The sequence below is a fragment of the Chiroxiphia lanceolata genome, chromosome 17 (assembly GCF_009829145.1).
Source record: "Chiroxiphia lanceolata isolate bChiLan1 chromosome 17, bChiLan1.pri, whole genome shotgun sequence".
NCBI lineage: Eukaryota > Metazoa > Chordata > Aves > Passeriformes > Pipridae > Chiroxiphia > Chiroxiphia lanceolata.
Genome location: NC_045653.1, coordinates 13000329 through 13020576, shown reverse-complemented (window position 1 = coordinate 13020576; position 20248 = coordinate 13000329). Strand labels below are relative to the sequence as shown.

The window sequence follows — 20248 nt, the reverse complement described above, 5'->3', positions numbered from 1 at the left end:
ACCGCATTCTTATATAAACAATGGGAGAAATCAACATGACTAAAATGTACAACAGAATGTACTGGAATGATATCATACAGTTAATTTTCTCATATACATACATCACCTTTGCTTTGTTCAATGCTTTCGTTTTACACAACATACAAAATGGGACTACAGTCTCAGTGTAACAGACAGCATCTGCAGGGGGGAGCTCCTCTCGTACTGCACTGCTTCATGCTTACAGAAAAACAGAAATTCCATCAGATAAATAACACATGCTCTGGCCCAGCATCAAAAGTCCTTTGCCCGTGTTTCCTGATCCGTGTTTTTTTCTCCACACCTAATTCTTGTTCAAAGTCCTTTGGGAGAGTTTTTAAAAAATAAGAAGCACAGGAACAAATTTTACTTTCCTCAGTCTTCGATATCAGTGATCAGAAACCGTTCTACAACCAGCTGCTATTACGCCTTCCAACTTTTCTGATCTTAGACTAAATGAAATTTTAAATTAACCTGTAAACAACATTTATATTGTTGTCAGTCTGGTCATTATGAAAAAAACAACGTAAATCTTTGTGTTTCAGATCCACAGATGGGAAATGTCATAATTTGCCTGATGCAATCAACTGAAAAAAGCTATCCTTCATCACTTGGTTGTTCAAAGAAACTCTACAAGAGTTTCAAAGTGCAGAAATTTTTTTCAATCCAAACGCAAAGACAGATGTTCAGATTCCTAGTATTATTTGATGCATAACTGCAGTTTCCCAAGACCAGTTTTCAGCATTAGGTTGTGATAAGGCTGTTTTAAACCTTCCTTTTCCAACTTCGAACACTCTTTATAAGTTAAAGTCAATACAAATATAAAAAGGAGATGGTACTCTAATGACATCCACAAATTGTACATTATTTACAAAAGAAGCATAGATTTAATATGGATCTTACCTGTCCTCAGCTTTTCTAAGCCAGCACTAATGCTTTACATTAATGTAGTGTAATTAATGCTTTGTACACATACACAAAGCTAAAGTCTGAACCTTTGAGGTTAATCCAAAGAACTGTGTTTATTTTTCACATTTCTATTAGACTTATTTATTCCAACAATTGTATGGACTTCTTGTTAGCAGTTAGACTCTTCGTACTTGGACTGGCATTGTGGTCTGAACATACTGAACTCCAGTTCTCATTGCCACTGTCCCAGCAGAAGGACTTACCACTACAGGAATGGTCTGTGGATTAAAACCAAGAGAAACAGATTGTTATGTTAAAGGTCACATAAACATGACCACAGAAATAGAGATTTATCTTCCAGGGGAAATCCAGAACAAGTGCCAATTTTGTGCAGGAACTAATACCGTTATTACCGCAGAATTACCTCGTTCCAGGGGACAAAGTAGTGTTTGAACTTCCCTATAGCCAAGAGTTTTGCTGTGTTCTCGTTACTGCTATAGAATTACAGGGACAGGAGGTGCTACAGGGACTGTACACACTGTCTGTGCTTGGAGAGTGAGGGTCTCAGAATTACATCCAGTTACGTATTTTCTGCAAACTAATACATGGGAAGAGGAAAAAGGGCTAAGAAAATCCTTTGTCATTTGAAAAAGCTTTTGACAAATCAAACTGGAGTACAAAAATACCCTTGTTTATACGTATATTCTTGTTACACATTACTTAAATCTTTTTCCCCAAAAGGAACTATTTCCCCCATGCATTCAGTCTACACAGAAGAGAACAAAGAACATCCATCTGAACAAAAAAAGTACTTAAGTTAACTTTTGCACAAATCAATAGCAAAAACATCAGCATTACTGGGAACTGTCTTACACACCCTGTAAAAATATTAATATAGAATAAACTTTTCACTTCCATCATACAGATCATGATTTATACATCTCGACAAATGGAGTTTCAGGACATCTCTATAGGTGGTAATTGATTCTACAGATGCAGAGACAAAGGCACAAGAATGTTAAACAATCTGGTCAAGGTCACATCACTCTGGAAGATCTGTAAAAGGGTTTATTGAACCTTAAGTCTGTATCTTAACCTTCCTCCAAAAACGTGAGAAAGTCTAGAAATGTCTCTACCATACAAACTGCAAGGATGTTCCAGTACAATTCCAGTGATGCACAACTGGTGATCAGACAAACGCATCCATTTCAGTTCACAACATCTTGTGGAAGAGACAGGGAGTGAGACTTTGAGGAACCTGAAAGGGATGCACAGATCTTCCCCCAGTGGTAGTGTGACATTCCAAAGAGAACACGGAAGAAGAAATACAAGTTCAGTGAAGCCCAATGTTTCCCCACACTGATTCAAGAAACCACACGAGTGTCTTAATAGTATTCCACAAAGACAGAGTCTGTGCCTTCCAGAAGCCTACTCGTTCCATCCCCTGGAATGCAAAGATGATGGATTCATATTTTTACATTATTTTAACTGCAGGAAGAATCAAAACCAAACATGGAACCAATTTCCTGAATAAATTCCAGATTACTGCCATTTTGTAATGATTTCAGATGCGTGTACAGGGTTCCATGGAAATGGTACCCAGAAGATACACTGGGAGTTGTTCAGAGGAAGGAATTCCTAGTTGGACACAAAGTGCAAACTGAACCCTAAAGAAGCCATTATGTAAGTCACTGTCAGCACTAGAGGTGGGGAAATTAAGGTGGCCACAGTCGCCTTTTAAATATACACACTTACACACATGAAAATAATTAAGTTTCAGTTCTTAGCGCGATCGGAATATGGAATGTGCGAGACTCCTTAAATGTGTTAAGATCATTCCCTGAGAGGTAAATTTTCCACCTCTGCCAGTTTTACACATATGTACATTTTGCATACATATTAAACATGCACTAAGGTTTAAAATCATTTAAATTGCACGTGCAGTCATTAGAATACAGAGGTGTCTGTAGCTGTGCAAGACTAATGCAAATGTGTACAAAGTTATAAACATGCACAAATAAAGTTGGAAACCTTTCAGACCTTCTAATTCTGCTTTACATAACTTCAGTACACTTTGTGTTACAGAAAACCTACGAAAGTAACTGCCATTTTTCTGATTACACAAAACCACCTTAGGATCTTACAGCCTCACAGCTCTTCACAAAAAAAAAGCCTAACGCCTTTGATGTCTGTTGTTGGATTTTTAAACACATATAAAACCTTGTCGTTAATGGTAATTCAGTCCAAGCAACTCAGGGCCAATGCTGCAAAGGTGCACAGTGCTCTCAGTTGAGACCAAGGGAGTGGAGTTAAAATGCTGTGAGGAATGTGGGATGTGATGATCCCCACTAAGAGCACGATCCCCACTAAGTTTGTGTGGAATATGATGGCTGTGAAACACTCTCTGTCCTCGTGCATGTGGTGTATTCACTGACACACACACGGGTGTGTCCTGCAGCTGGTGGGGGGTGCACAAGGAGAGAGACAGACAGAGGGACTTGGACAGCACATCAGGCCTCCCAGTCACAGTGTGGTTAGGGTACACTGTTAAAATACTGTTAAACTGTTAAAATAAATTATCTGATTGAAGTCAGAAATGAACTGAAGTTACCCACACGTGGGCTCCCCTGCTGAACCCCACCTGAGGCAGCACTGGGACCAAGGCAGTGCCAGCTCAGGTGCCACACTGACTGATGTGAGCCCTGCAGAGCACAACCAGCTGAAATAATGGGCTCTTACGGTGCATTAAATACAAAAATCAAACTTACTTCTGTCCCATCTCCTTTGACTGACACTAGGGAATTCAGCTGTCCTTAAGCCTTTGATGGGAAAAAAAAAAGGTCTGATTCCAATGCAATTTCTCATCATTCTGTAACACTAATGTGCAAGACTCCATGGCAGAGACACTGCTGACAAATGCATATTCTCTTTTATAGGTACTGAGATGTCACAGGAATATCAAGCATAGTTCAGAAATAATTAAATCTCTTTAGGATACCATAGACAAAAAGATATTTAAAAGATATTTAAAATGAATTCTATATATTTACATTGATGTTGTGGTCAAGTATATACATGAAATGAACCAATAATGTGAAATGGCATCTGCCTGTCCTCAGTGCCTTCACTAGACTTAACGACTTCTGGATCCTTGCAATCATGAATGGAATGAAGGGGTGGAATGTTGCACAGCAAAAGAAGACATTTTGCACTGCAAGTCGAGACTCTACCAGTGAATTCATCTCTTGATAGAAGAGCAGACAGAGACAACCCCCCAGAGATACTGAGCAGTTTTAATGCCAGGCACAGCACTGCTGCAGACTTTAAATTATGATGTTGTACTTACAATTGTGGGTTGAGTAGTTGGAATATAGGTGGTGGTCTGTGGTACCTGGACCAGTTTTATAGGCTGGTTGCTTGTCACACCTGTTGCTATCTGCAGAGACAGCACGGGCAACCTCAGTAGAAGCCTCAGCTTTTACATAAATTCCACCTAGTTTTTGTTACTACGATAGGAAATTTATGTTGGATGTTTATCTGCATCTCAATGAATTCACAGGTTACTTCTTTGTTAATCAAACAAAATTCAAATTGTGAACATAATCCATGTATACAGCATGATGTTTCAGGTAGAACACCTATGTGAAATTCCAGATTTGTATAACTGGAATATTCCCTGGCAAGCTTTAGGTCTCACATTCCCTATTTCCCCAGTAATATAAAGCTTGTGCCACCAGAACAATGCAAACAAACATCAACTGAATGAGCCAGAGTTTAACCAACTTCATCAAAGTATTCAAGTGGAACAGCACATCCTTATTCCCCCTCTTCAAATCTGTTTCCCCAAGTTACTCCCTTAGGTGACATGTCAAGCCCAGAGATCTAACACCAGACAGTAGCAAAAGTGTCAAGAAATGAACACAGCTCTCTAGATTACTATGCTTCCCAATTCTACAGGACTATCTCAATGAGACATCATGCTGGAATCACAATACTACAAAATTAGTTTGCCTTTAATATTTTAAAATACAACAAGGCTCCTACTGATGTGCAGGATCACGTGTAAGGGTTTGAAGGATCAGCCCCCCCCCTAAAATTTTTCATTTAATAAATCTTGCAAGGGGAGAAAAAAAAAAATGATGCCAAAATTGCTAATAGTCAAGCCCTACCTATAAAGCAGAATCTTCTCTATAAACATTTTCTATATATGCAATGTTAAGTCCCTTTTATTAGAGCATTTGCTCATCCTTGCCTACTGAATACTATCAGAGTAGATGCTATGGAGGATTTCGGAACTGCTCCGTTAACCGTAGATCCAGGTGAACTGTTGTATCAGTGTTATGGAACATTGTGGTACCCTAATGACAGTCTGTGGTGATAAAGTAAGTTGATTTGAATGCAGGTCTTGAGCTTGGCCTCTGAACCCCCAGGCAAGAAGGGCTTGGAAGTGCTGCAGTCAGTATTGCTTATCAGAAGGCAACTTGTATCGAAAGATCCAGACCAGAAGCTACACTGATGGATCCTGGAGAGAGAGAGAGAAAGAGGTCCAGTCCCCTTTGGCTGGAAGGATGAGTCAAGCCAACACAAGGTTTTACTGGGAATAAGTGAAGGGGAAAGGGTGTTCCCAGAGGACAGAAGGAGATTTTTTTTTTTTTTTTGACAAGATGAAGAATAAAAACCACAACTCTCTATGATTCCCCAAACACACTCTTTGAAATATGCAAATGGTCATAAATTCCTGGCTTATCCAGGGAAGCCTTCAGGGGGAGGTTTCAGAGAAATCTCACACATTATTTTTGTTTGAAGTGATGATACTCACTGTAACACTCTCTTTGCTTTTATCAGCTGAACCTTCCTTTTCCTTAGGGGTGCTGGCTGTTTCTGTGGGTGTAGACTGCACACTTGAACTGGGCTGGGATGATTTATTTAGTGTTTCTGTGCTAATTTCAGTATCTGTTTCTTGCTGTGTCGCAGTAGCTAAAATAAAGGAAAAAAAAAAGAGAGAAAGTAGCCACAACTCCTGTGAACCAGTCCAGTCCCTCCTCACGGGCACATCTGCACATGAAGAAGGGGGTCCCTGTGTACCCACCCACCCACCCCAAACCCCTCAGGTGTGACAGAGGCAGCCCAGAGCACCGTTACCTGACTGTGTGCACGATTTCATGTGCTCAGGCCAGTGAGCTTGTTGGCAGGGGTAGTCACAGTAGCTGGTATTCCAACAGCAGTAGAAGATGGCCTCTTTCTTGCAGTTGGCACACCACTGCTTCTTCTTGGTTTCATCCACTGCTTGTTGCTTTTCCAGTTCCAGCTGCTTCTTCACCTCAGCAATCAAACGATCTCGTTCCTGCTCCAGGCTCTGGCGCATTTCAGCCATTGTCAGTTCTGCTCCAAATGCAGACAAAGGTGGGTTTGCATTTTGCACCCCACAACAGCAAGGTGCAAACCAGTAATGTTCATGAATTTAAACACAAGATGAAATTACAACTGATAGTCAAAATATCCCCCGAGTCTGGGCATCTCTGTTTCATACCTACTCAACAAATGCAAGACTTCCATCTTCTTTTCTTATTCTGGCACCAAGGTTTTTACCCCTAACCATTACCTTCCATTTGTTTAACACTTCAGTTCTACATGTCCCACAAGGGACCAGAATCCAGCATAAACACAAAAAGGACATATGCAGCTGCTAACATACTTTGTCTTTACAAGCCTAAACTTGTTCTGCTCCGATATTCAGATAATACAGAAAATTATATTTATTCTCCTGTCTCATATGTTCATTATATCTTGGTTTCTTTACAAGAAAATGTGAAAGTTCCAAGAGGGACACTAACAAAGATGTAAAAACTCATGGCTACGTGAATAAAGTGGTAAATTTGAGCCTTACTTCAGGATTGCTCTGAGAGTCACCCACTACTGATGCAGTTATAAATTGATATCTCAGTCACTGTGGGAGACTTGGAGTGAAATGCCTTAACAGAATCCTCAAGAAAGGGGGCAAATACAAATAAAGCATTCCAGCTCCAGCCACCTTGACTCGGGGTGAATCTTGGAGTCTTCTGAAAAACTCTCCAGTTGACAAACTTTCCAAACACCATTAAAGTTTTTTACTTAAATTGGTAGCTTCAGACTGGTGGCAAAGTGTTCAAAGAATTTTCCTTTTATTTCTGAGCACACTTAAGACATTCAGCTCTGTGAACAGCAGATGAGTTGTTGCCATACCCAAGTGACTCTGAAGAATGTTATCACTGGACTGCAGCAGTGGAAAAACTGGTCTACCCTGATTTGAAAGAGCAAAATGTTACTAATGAACCAGAGACACGAGTCTGAGTGTGGAGTTAATCAACCCTTAATGCACTTCCAGATGTGCTCTGCAAAAAGGAGACTCTAAAAGTGGATGAGGACACTAAGGCTGTTTGGACTCTGATTAAAATGTGATTCTTCTTAAATTATCTTTTTTAATGCACTGACAGTGGGAAGAAGGTTGCAGTTGTGTGATGAAGTCTCGTTTAACCTACACAGAGTTTCACTTCCTGCCAATATGGCTGAGTGAATGCAGAGATGAAAATCCCCCTCCTAGGAGGAATATTCTTTTATCTGTTTAAGGGAGCATTTTGACCTCATTCCACTGACAGTCTGGCACCAAGATTGAATCAGGGTTGTCTGTTCACTTTAAATAAATAAAGCCTATACACCAACAGCTGATAGGAACAAAAATGCCAGCTACAATCTATAAATTTGCTATATTAAGAGAATCTGGTTCCTATGAGAATTAGTACAAAATAACCAGTATAAAATATCTCAAGAAGAGGGATTATCCACTGATGCATAAAATAGTCATTCTGCCCATCAACAGCTTAGCCTGAGTTTGTCTCAGAGGGCTGAACACCTGTTCCTGTTCATGCACAGATAAAGTAACTTTGGGTTCAGACTCCTAAAGTGTGCACTAACATCAGCACAGAACAATACAAATGGTTTTCTGTTCTGTCAACAATTTGTAGCATCATGTGATGAAGGGAATACATAGTTCAAGCATTTCCACTTTCTGTGTAGGACAAAACCTGACCCAGTTTTGGACTGTCATTTCCATACCTAGGTTATGCTTCATTTCTGAGAGTTCCTGTTGATGGAGCCATTGAAGTTTTTCTATCTCAATCCTCAAACGCCGAATCTAAACATTAAAAATTTAATAGTCAGTAGTGATAAAGAGGGTGTATAATAATTACACAATAATAATAATTATACAAAAAGCCATGCCCAAAAAAATGAGCCTGATCATCACTTATATCAAGGCTCCTTCATATTAACATGAGGACAAGACCATAATAAGCCCCAAATAAAAGTCTGAAGTATTCTGAATATTTGTCTGCTAGATTTGCTTATCATAAAGAGAACAGGATTGTTTGAAAACAAAAAGAACTTCTGTTAAACTTGCTCTTGCTTCCTCTGAAACTGCCAAGTTTTAAATTTCTGACTGGAATCTGGTATTTTTTCAGTGCCTTTCTCTACCACTCTAATCATCACTTCTAAAACATCACAGAAATTAGGATCTCTTGCCAGTCTCCATATATAATACTTTGTAGATATAGTTATGTGGCACTTTTATTTATATATATAAATAAAAATACTAATTTGCAACTTTCAAAAGTTAAAATGCAAACTTTTTTTTTAATGTTACACTAACCTCAGCTATTGTACTTCCAGTAGTATTTTTTGAGAGATCATTATATATTTCAGTCATTGTTCCTTTGATGGCATCCATCATCTGAAAGATAAAAGGAAAAAAATAATTCTTTGATATATATTTTTAATAGATTCCCACTTTCACTTCCTTTCAACCACTCTAATGTGAGCTTATATTGCTATCAACAATGTATTATCTTTATATATATATATATTTATCTGGGTCTACTTTTAGAGTACTGTGTAGAAGGTAAAATACAATATTTTTGATCAGGACTCTGATTTTTAATCCTGAACTGGTGAACTGCTTGACCTTCTACTTTTCTAAGAAATTGCTACTGATATAATTTATGAATAGAAAATATATAACCATGAACTGGGGAAAGAAATGCAATGTAAAAACACATAGTATTCACACTGATTTTTTTTTTAATTTAAAGATCTAAGAGACTAAGAGACTATATGGAAAGACTATCTAAGAGACTATATGGAAAGCCATTGTCTCTTCCCACACTGTCACTGTCATGACACAAGTATTATACCATCCCTTCTCTTAGTGTCTTGTTTTAATGCAGGGACACACTTTTATGACAAGTTACCAACTGATGAAGTTATACAGTGTTTTAAAAGAAAAGTACAACTCTGCTTATGTTCTGCTGAACACAGGTGACAAAAGACTGTTTGCTGTAAATATGATGCTGGGGGAACACATCTACACCTTTAGGAGAAAACACAGAAAATGTTCCAAACCACAATGTAACATAAATAAGAAGCAGCAGAACACGAGAAGGAAAGGGTCTGAAGCGCCTGAGCAGCTGAAGCCCCTCTCACACCCTCTGGCTTGGAATGGCAGCATTAAGCCAGGTTTAAATATGTGGTTCTGCACTCTCACCAAAATCTGGTTGTTCCTACCTAGTAGGATGAATTTGCGACACATGACAACCTGAAAATAAAGTCATTTCAGAATTAGTTCGCTTCAAAATCAAATTTCAAGGAAACCTTACTGAGGAACTTACTTTGCTGGTATATTTAGCAATATCTGCAGCCACATCAGCTGAAGCTGTTGCAATGGGCAGGTCTGTGTTTAGTGAGGAAGAAAGTGTACTTGCAGATCCAGAACTGGTAACCATAGAAATAGGCTGAGTGCTTGTGACTAAGGTTATAGTGGACGTGGAAGTGCTCTGGGTGATCTCTTTTTGCTGCACAGCTAAAAAAAAAAAAAGAGAACATTGAGTGGATCAATCATGTAAGAAATCAGGAAAATAAATGGGCAAACTTCTAACTTTGATATCAAACTTAACTGTGTGCACATAACCATTTCAGACTTGCATTACTTATACAGTGGTGCCACCTAATGATTAATTATACAGTGTCCAGCCATGGAATTTGTACATAATTGCAAAGCTTGAAGGTAATAAAGCAAATGTAACTTTGCAACATGATTTTAGACTGGCCAGTGCAAAAGTCTCCCTCAGTTCTGTATTCCTCCCATCTTGGGACTTTTCTATCCCACTTCCTTATGAAGCCCCTCCCTAACTTCTCAATCTGGAAAGCTCCCTACTAATAGCACACATATAAGTTAGACTTCGACATTTCCATATTATTAAGGTGTGAATGAAAGTATGATTCTATTAAAAATAAGACTTCACCAAGTTTCATACTTCTTTTTCCTCACTGAATATTTTCTGTATCAAATTTGTGCAGTCTGCAAGTAGGAAGATACCACTTCCTCAACCCTGCTTAAATGGCAGGCACAGAAGGGACCAGAGAAATGAGCCTCTGATAAACATCTGTATGTGAGCCATTACCTAAACCTCTCTTCTCTATGAAATCACCAGCATGCCAGTGGTTTTAGCAGAGGGGAGAATGTCTATTCATCAGGCACAGCAGTAAACATTTCAGTTTATTAACCTGAAATTACAAGGGAAGCTAATTTACATAAAGTTGCTGTTCTGTGAAGTGAAGCAACAGCAGCATGGGCTTGTATTACCCTGTGCCTGCTATTAGTGAAACCTCAGGCAAAAGGGTGGTAAGAAAACAGTTGAGAAAACAGTCTAAATTTCCAGGGCTGTTTGTTCAGTAAACTACCATCAAAGTCTTGTTAAACAACAGGGATTTCAAAGACAAACAGAGCCTGGGTAATTTCATTGTTGTCAAATTATACTCTGAAAAACCATTCAGATCAGCTTCTTGTCAGATAAAACTGGAAGCAATTTGTACATACTGAGTGGTAAACATGCAACTGGAACAGTTAATGGTTTTATCTTACAGTCCAGAATTTAATTCAGTTCACTCTTCCAAATCTCTGATGGCTAAGAATAGCAAAAAATATTTACACAGACACACACACACAAGTTTTCTCTCATTAAAATAAAGAGACACAACTCTAAATACACACCAGAAAGAGCAGGTATGGTAAGTTGCTGTATTTTAAAGTCACTTATCAGAGCAGAACCACACTGTGAGATTTTGTTAATATGGAAGAACTCCTGGTTGGGCAGCCTTGGAGCACTGAGATCACTACTGGGGAATTAAGGCACCACAGGCACATTGGGTTAGAAAGTGTGTACCTTTAACTGCTTGTCTTGTCTGGTATCTTGTCCCTTGAGAGGACTGAGGTTGCTGTGACTGAGCCTGCTGGCTCTGCTGCTGTTGCTGCTGCCTCTGTACCTTCTGCATGTGCCATTTCTGAGAAGATGTCTGGAATTTATTGGAAGAATTCCACACCACCCGCTGCACAGCAGGGGCAGTTTCCTTGGGCAGCAAAGGTCTCTGCTTTTTCACAGGGCTCCCTGTGGCTGCAGATGGAGCACTGGCAGTGGAAGCAGCACTCGTGGTTGCTGTCACACCAGCTGGGGGGGTCTGGGCTGCAGAACGGGTGAGGACTGGAGTTTCTGGTAGAGGCTGGGTGCTTGCACTGGAGGAGGGTGGAGTTTTACCTATAACTAAACAAACATAAAATGTTACACCAGCTTTTCACAAACACATCTGATTCGTGGTTCTCCATCTTCTTTTTGGAAGAGCCATATATACCTTCCAGTCTGCTTTGGAATTAATTTCCTCAAAAGTCGTTGATACACTACAAGTAAAGTCATTTCAGCCTAGTTGAAGTTGGTGGCACTTCAGATGCATCAGTAACTAAGCAAAGCAAAACAAAAAGTACAAAACCCAGAAAAACCAGCCTGACCTCCTCTGAATTTATGTGAGAGGTTAGCACTTGATAGGATGTTTCTGGGTTACCATTTACACCTGTCATCCCAATTTCTATCAGGAGAAAAATACATTCTAAAGTATCAATGACTGAACAGTAAGTGAAGGAACAGGGCACTAAAAACTTTCTGAACAATGGTGAACTGGCACTGACAACCAAATGCAGATGACACCAAGTTGGGTGGGAATGTTGATTTGCTTGAGGGTAGGAAGGCTCTGCAGAGAGATCTTGAGAGACAGGACTGAGGGGCTGGGGACAACAGCATGAGGTTCAATAAGGCCAAGTGACGGGTCCTGCCCTTTTTTCAGTCACAAAGAATGAAAAATCATTCCTAAAAATTGTTTTAGTACAGATTTTTATCTTAATGCAAAAATAAAGGTAACAATTCTGTCTTAGGTAACAGCCCTACAGAACAGGAAAAAAAAAAAGGAAGGAAAGAATTTCATCCTACCATCTTGTTTGGGAGAAGGTTCTTTAGATTCTTTCTTGTTTTTCCTTCCTTCACGAGCACAATGATCATCTCCTAGATCGATGACAAGTTCACTCTCAGAATCAGAGTCCAGTCCTAGATGCACAGTTGGAGAGTCTGTTTCATCTTTACCTTTCAGCTTTTCTTTTGCAGGATGCTGTAAACTTTTTCCCTTTTCAGAAAATTCTTTCTCAGTGTCTGAAATGGACTTTTCCTTGACCGGTTCTTCCGTTTTCTCCACTTCTGGACTTGTGCTTTTAAGTTCCTCCTTGTCTTCATTCTGTGCTGGGGGCTTAGGTTTTTTTTTCAAGCTCAATGATTCTTTGTCACTTCTTGTACCTTCTTTGTCCTCACCATCTTCTTGATCATTCTTTGATTTCTGATCCTCATCACTATATTCGCTGTCACTGGTGTCGGATTTTTCAGAATCTTCAGAGTCACTGTGTTCTACTGCAGTATAAACAGCTTCAGATATTTCATTTATTCCTAATTGTGGGAAGGAAAGTACATTCCATGCTGACATCAGACTGACTGAAATTACCAAAAAAAAAAAACCCTCTATATGCTGGAACAAAGTGTGCACATACCATTATCTTAACTCTCAGTCCTTAAGCTACAAACTTAGTCTCCTGTCTCAGTATCACAATGTGTAAGAATCAATCCCCACATACTCCAATTAATATTTGTATTTCATTCAATAGCCCTCCTTTCACTGCTTTTTTCCACCACCTGCAAGCTCTTTTGTTCAACTCAGGACCCAATGCCGGCAAATACAAAGAGGACTTATTTTTTTATCCACAAGAAACCACCTTAAAAATCACTAATACTATTTACCTGATGACAGTTACTTACTTACTTACATCCTAATTTGTGCAGCTGACAGAATTTGGGTACAATTCTCCAATTTTTCAGTTTACAAAGCAAATAGTAAGATTATAATCCTGTCATGCTACCTACATGAGAATGGTACAAGAACAGATTAAAAGATGAAAGCTTGCTGACAAAAATCTGAAACATGAGGTCTCATTGTGTTTTAAACTAGTTCAGTGCACTCGCCTCAAAAATTTCACTTCTCATCTACTCTTCTTTTAACACATAAAATATTTAAGGTTTTACTAGCCCAAAACTTATTTTAACCCCCATTCCAGAATTTTTTTTCAAGTGTATCCTTCAGATGCCCACTGTGTTCTTGAGGGACACACTTACCAAGTTGTGCCTTGCAGCTCTCTATTGTCTTGTCCAGGTTCAGCTGGAACCTGCTCCGGATCTGTCGTTTGGGGGAGATGAGCTGCACAGGAGTGCTCTGCTGCTGGACTGACTCACTCAGCTCTTTCAGATCCATCTCAGCTTTGCTACGGTCTAGAAAAAGAAACACAGACTGAGAAAAAAGATTTTACAAAAGGAACAGAGATCACTGCCCAGATGAGGCAAATTTCACCGAGGACGATCTGAAATGTATTTCGCTTCTTCTAAAATTATGGGCTAAATAATAATTCTAAAATGACTTTACTAAAAACAATGGATTCTTCCTCTCTGACACAAAATGTGAGCATCAATTACATGGAGATTTTCTCCATCAACGTGAAATTATCAAGAAATCACCATTCAGGCCTGTAAGCTGTCTGACAGCACCCCTGCTAAACTACTGCTGTTATTTACTATTAGTAGCAGTATTTTCAGAGAAAATTAAATAGAAATAAAAATCCTTACAGTCACCATTTAAAATCCAAAAGTTAAGTTGTGAAAATACATATAAAAATCGTTACACTGGACAGATTAATAAATTAAAGATAAAATAATAGGGTTTTCAATATATGTCAGCAACATCTTGAGTTTTCATCTACAGGTAGAGAATTTTCACTCTGAAACACACATAACTGTCTGCAAAGAGTACATACTAGAGGGTTAAAGCTAAAATTGTCTTAGCAACTAAGTTTCACATTTTTGCTTCAATTTTTCCATTTCAGAGACTGTATCCCTGTGGCATAGTCCTATCCTTGACTCTTTGCCAGGAGTGCTGACACTCCATCAGTGCTCAGGGCACTAAACCAGCTGGAGTTAGTTGGTGGAAGAGGAAGGGCACATGAAGAAGGGGGAAGGAATGAAAAGAAGAATTACATTTGACAAGTTTAACTCCTTGAACTGGCTCATGGTAGGATGAAAAGAGCCAGTGCCATATGCTAGGAAAGGCCAGAGGCCATGGAGAAGACAAAAGGTAACACTGCATTTGTGCTTTGTTTGAAGTTTCGTTCCAGAGCAGTTAAACGTGGCACAGAATTGCCTAATTTTACTTTAAAAAAATATATATATATTTACAAGACATATTCTGTTGATGTACAAGTCAGTGACATAAATACGAAGGGCTGAGCCAATGATTCCTCTGACCAGACATCCTTTACAAGTTTGAATTGCAGGATCCCAGAGTCCTCCCAGCACTCTGCTCAAGACACAAAGAGTCTTTGTTTTCTGGACTTTCACTTCTGTTTTTGCAGAGAGAAACCACGTTCACATTACACAGGAAGTGAGACACAATAATTAAATCACAGAATCATTAGATTCACAGAAGAATTCAAGTCTGGCACAGCTGACACAAATGAAGAGGGGTTGCCATTTTCATTCCTATCACCAGAGTATATTTAGCAAAGGAAATTCTCCAAAGTTGAAAACATAACTGATACTCTACTTGAAAGCATTCGAGCAGTTCTTTTATGATATTGCTCATGGACCATAACATTTTACTCAAAATGTTATATGCTCCAGCTGATGTCTCCCACCTGTGGCTCAAACAACTGCAGCACTACAGATTTCCTGATGTTTTTCCAAACGCAATGTCACCCCAGATGAGACAACAAACAGCTGCAGCGCAGCAGGAGAAATTAATTCTATGATTATGTCCACACAGACAGATTAACATGCTGAAAAACAGACTTGTGGGCTTGTATCTGGAATCAGAATATCTGTAAGGCAGTGAAGACATAATTCAGCATTTGAACTCAAGCCTTCCTGAAATATCTGGCCAATACTGAGGGGCAGAATCTTGTTTCTCTGGGTAATATCATGTGGAGGTAAAAAGCAGCCAGAACTGAATCAGAACACTCACAGGAACAAAGCACAGGTGAGGACAGAGTTACACCTGTTTGGCTTTCAAAACTATTTTACCAACTTAGTACTTACCTACTCCATCTTTCAAAATTCCACAATCCCAAAATTTACTTCTAAGGAGTTTCAAGACATCAAGAAACATTGCTAATTGCCTTTATCCATCTATCTCCCTAGAGAGGGATGGTCAGTGAGGAGGTGATGGGAAGGCAGCAAGACCAAAGAAGCCCTAGTAAATCCCAAATCCCAAAGACCATAAGAAAACCTTGCCAGCAATTCACTTGAGAGACTGGTGGGTGAAGAGCAGCAATGTTCATGTAATTACAACCTTTAGAAACTTACCCACTGTTTAGAAACATTCGTTTGTATATTTCAGCAAAAGAACCCAAACATCCTTTAACTACTTCTTATCAACACAAAGTAACAATAACAGAAATTCCCTTTAATAAAACAAAACAATAATTCCCTTTAATAAAACAAAACAATTCCCTTTAATAAAACAAAACAATAAAACACCCCCCCCGAAAATTTGATGAAACAATAACTACAAATGTGCCTCATTTAAAGACCCTTGTTCATTTAAAGCCACATACCAGTCAGTTTGTTCATATTATGTTGCACTGACACCACCACAATTTGTTCAGCTATAAGAGTATTAGGTTTTCAAAGGTCAAGACTAACCAAGATTAAGATTCAGAATGCTTCCTGGAGTGGAGGTTCTTTCTTGCTTAGAAGAAATTGGTGTTGATGCTTGAGGAGAGAAAGGTTTGGGGCTGCCTGACAAGCTCCCTGCTTGCCCTGTTCTTGTTGGTGCTGGAGAAGCTGAAAAAGTAGAAAATTAATAAAGACAGATTTAAAACTAGAATACCTCCTAATCATGACAATTCTAACTCCTTCTGTATTTACTTCCACTCTCCATTCATTTTGATAATTACAACTATTTTCTGCTACTTAAACTGCAGGGATTTGGTCACTTTTCAGGATTATTTATTAATTCTCAACCTGACAGAGAAAACTGATGTTTCTAATCTGCGATACTGGAAGTTAAACACCTTTTTTTCTAAAATTTCTTCATAATCCAAGTCGTAATGCAGCCTGTCTTTAAAAAGTACATGGAATAGAACTAGTGCATTACCAAAGTCCTGTATCCCACTTTTTTTTTTTTTACCTGTATTTTTCTCAATAAAGTCCATGGATTCTTCACTGGCACTAAAATGACTGGAAGTTGCTTTTTTCTCTGCATCCTGTTCAACATCAGAGCCAGTGTGAACTGATGAGTTTGTACTCATTGGTGACCGTGGCATATCTGTCAATGAAATCCTACGGCCTGTGCTGCTGCTCAGCATGGACTTGCTCATCAGAATCTTGGGTGATGCTGTCATATCAAAGTTCAGTTTGATTTTCTCTTGTTTGTCTGTCTTTGCAGTTCCAGCAGTTGGGTTTGCAGGGTCTAACAACATTTGGTATTGATTGTTGGGAGTATATGGTGTCCGGAAAGGTGCGTAATTAAATACTCCAAATTTTCTACGAATGTTATCAACATAAACCTCCATTTCTTGCATTGCACTATTGAAGATGCTTTTAGTCTTTTTCACAGAAAAAGGAATTTCTTTAGACATGAGGTAGCAATTATTTATTGGAACCCAGGCCCTATATATAAAACAGAAAAATAAAAGATAATATAACTATATTTCACACTGTGGATTGACATTGACATTGCACATACTCATTTATTTTAGCCTGATCATAAAGATATGCACACCTCAGATCATTTCAAAGAACCTACAGTTCTCCACAGCACACCACAGCCACAGGAATTAACCTGCATACTCACCAGATTATGTATGTACTAATCTTACAAACAAGGCTCACATTCTATAGACATCATGTAAGGAACTAAAACTGTGTATGTTACATTATTACAGAGTTTGTTAGAGTCAAGGTTAAAAAGACAGGATACAAAAACTCTTAAGTGCACAAAATTACCACAAGAATTTTTTTAGCACAGGCAAAGGCATCCTCTGGTTAAACTCCCACCTGTCATGTTGGCCAAAGAAACGGGCATCGACTTGCCCGTCTTTATCCCTCAGTGCTTTAGCAGGCCAGAATGGAAAGCCTTTGAGTTTAGCCCAGACCAAAGGGTGGGGATTGCTCTAGAGGAAGAGGCAAAACACACAGTCAGAAAATGCAAGTAGTACTACCTTCAAATCTGATAATAAACATGATTTTTTTTTTTACTTGTATACATTACTTAGGTTCAATAAAGATCCAACATGCTCAAGGCACTTGCCAAATACAAGACTCCATTTTACTACATAGATATAAATCCTGAGAGGACAAAATGATAAAATTCTATTTAAAAAAAACAAAAAACCAAAACCAAAACAAACAAACAAAAAAAAAAACCCCAAACATAAAACCTTACATGTCTCAACTAAACTCAATGCAATTGCACTTCTGTATTTGTTTATTTTTTATTAGTCCCCTCCAAACGTATAAGTTAGGCTAGGGCCAATCTTTGAAATGCTCTTAATTTTCATGTAAGTCTGTGTCCTGGCAGAGCATGAGACATTGAAGAGTCCTTGACTTCAGGTAAGCACTACTTAGCAACAACCAAAACATCAATGTGTTATCAACCTTATTCTCATACTAAATCCAAACCACAGCACTGTGCCAGCTACTAAGGAGAAAATGAACTCTATTCCAGCTGAAACCAGGATAGTCCAAGAAAGAACTTGATGGATTATACACTTCTATTAAACAGAAAAGAGGTCACAGAAGAAAAATCGAGTCTAAATTCTCACACACCTGCAGAAAGAGACACTCACACCTCAGAAACCCTCCCGGAGTGCTCGCACCACGGGCAAGCACAAATGACACAGGAGCAATTATCTTATATTTGAGGACAGATAACTCGAGTACTGAACTGGCTGCTGACACCCTTTACAGTTATTTCTGATGGAACCAATCCTTTTGTGAAAACATCTTGAGACAGTCTGACTCCACAACGAACACGCTACACAAGCACAAGCTCTTTGGTGAACTACAGCAGCTTCCCTCGACTCAGTAACCACCACAGGTTTAAAACAAAGAGGGGATAACAGCAACAGTGAAATGAGAACTACTGGTTCATTATAGTAGCCAAACTACCATAATCCTCAACTTACACAAGGCTCACAAAACCAATTTTCTCGTTTTTGGCAAGCAGCTAAATAACATTCCGGACAAACTTCGATTTCATTCATCTGAAAACAAAAAGCAAAGTTATTGGAGAGATTAAAGAGAGTCCAAGGACTATTATGTTCGCCTGTCTGGTTTGCTAGCACCATTTTTCCACAAATTTATGGGTATAAATCCCCATTTCCCAAGAAGGCAAATGGCACCTGGCTTGTATCAGCAGTATTGTGGCCAGCAGGACCAGGGCACTGCCCCTGCCCCTGTGCTGGGCACTGCTGAAGCATCTCAAATCCTGTCTTTGTGCAGAATCCATATATCCACTGTCTTCTCTTCCCTCCCCTCCCCTTCCCAGAATTTTTAATTATAAATAGTGAATATCCTAATGGAAGACATATTAGTAATGCTCTTGCCAGACACCATTCTCTGGGCCATGGATAAGAAAGCCTAAAAAATTATGGTTCTGCAATACACACATAAGAAAACATATATTATTTCACTCAAGAATACATAAGATTGAACACTTTAAAAACACAGAACAGTTAATTGAGGCACTCATACCTCATGCTCACAGATTTTGATGATGACTTTTGCTGTCTGTGTCAATTTGTGATTTCCTGAGGAAACAATAAAATGCTTTAACCAAGAAAACTGTTATGCTAGCATTATGATAAAATCAACATTTTTCAGATTTAAAAGTTAGTGATAAAACCAAAAGAGAACATCTAAAAATGATGTAATAACCTATGTATAAACTACACGCTTGCAAAAGCAGGACAGGAGCACTTTTCTTCTCAACGTAACATTGTAATAATCTTTAAATGCTCCTTTTGGAAGCCTACTGCAGCCTTCCCCTCACCAAGGCACTCTTTCAGTGAGGGATGTGCTGTATGATCTTCTCAGTTAGGTCTTAATTAAGTGCTGCACAATGCAAAATGCTACAGCAACTTGGGAGTTGGAACCAGATGATCTTTAAGGTCTGTTCCTACCCAAACCATCCAATGATTCTATGGACCCAAACCATCTATGATTTTAACTTATGTGATTTTTTTTTTTCCTAAGGTGGAATGAGAAAGTAACAGCACAGGCTATATTTAGCCCTACAGTTTTATGCATGCCAATTGTTTAAAAAAAAAAATTTGTTATGTTTAGGCATTCTGTTCATTAATAAAGATACTTTCAGCACTTACCAACTAGAAGTCTACAAATGGCTCCACAACTTTAACTATTTAAAAGTTTTATATTTCAGGACATAAGTACACATCAATACTTACCCCCATTGTAAATAATGCAGTTGTGCAAAATCCATTTGGCATCAGCCAAAAATGCTTCAGTGCAACCGTACATTTTCTTTTTAACATTCTGTAAAGAAGAAATTAAGAATGTATCAGGAAACAGAAATGAGTAAAAAGTGACAGCTTCTTCCTCAACACTGTTTCCTATCAGTTATACAATTAATAAAACTGACTCCTGGAGGTGTTCAAGCCAGGCTGGAAAATGCAAGTCCCATTATTCACCTCTGGACTGTTTCTTTTTTCTTCTACACCTCAGTGCAGTGGAGATCACAATATTTGCTGAATGATCAGTAAAATGAGTCTGGAATGAACCCTGGATATACACCAAATGGTCCCAGATTAATGAACCAGTGACCCATAAATAGTTTACAAACATGATGATCAAATGCA

General features: G+C 38.7%; 1 protein-coding gene across 5 annotated transcripts in view; it reads right to left on the bottom strand.

Annotated features, from left to right (window-relative positions):
• Positions 1-1014: 1014 nt before the first annotated feature.
• ZMYND8 (zinc finger MYND-type containing 8) overlaps positions 1015-20248 on the bottom strand; it is a 45847-nt gene continuing 26613 nt past the window's right edge. For 3 of the 5 annotated variants that reach the window (XM_032704565.1, XM_032704564.1, XM_032704566.1), the window contains exons 7-22: positions 19838-19925; positions 19125-19180; positions 18557-18634; positions 17427-17542; positions 16558-17039; positions 16071-16211; positions 13497-13649; positions 12273-12776; positions 11181-11555; positions 9627-9817; positions 8612-8692; positions 8020-8098; positions 6070-6309; positions 5747-5904; positions 4274-4363; positions 1015-1205 (exon numbers count right to left, since the gene is read on the bottom strand). In XM_032704565.1, coding sequence (XP_032560456.1) covers positions 1104-1205; positions 4274-4363; positions 5747-5904; positions 6070-6309; positions 8020-8098; positions 8612-8692; positions 9627-9817; positions 11181-11555; positions 12273-12776; positions 13497-13649; positions 16071-16211; positions 16558-17039; positions 17427-17542; positions 18557-18634; positions 19125-19180; positions 19838-19925 — 2934 coding nt within the window. In that variant the 3' untranslated portion in view covers positions 1015-1103. Of the gene's footprint in view, positions 1206-4273; positions 5450-5746; positions 5905-6069; positions 6310-8019; positions 8099-8611; positions 8693-9626; positions 9818-11180; positions 11556-12272; positions 12777-13496; positions 13650-16070; positions 16212-16557; positions 17040-17426; positions 17543-18556; positions 18635-19124; positions 19181-19837; positions 19926-20248 lie in introns of all 5 variants that reach the window. The other 2 variants (XR_004359978.1, XM_032704567.1) reach the window with 2 other exon arrangements.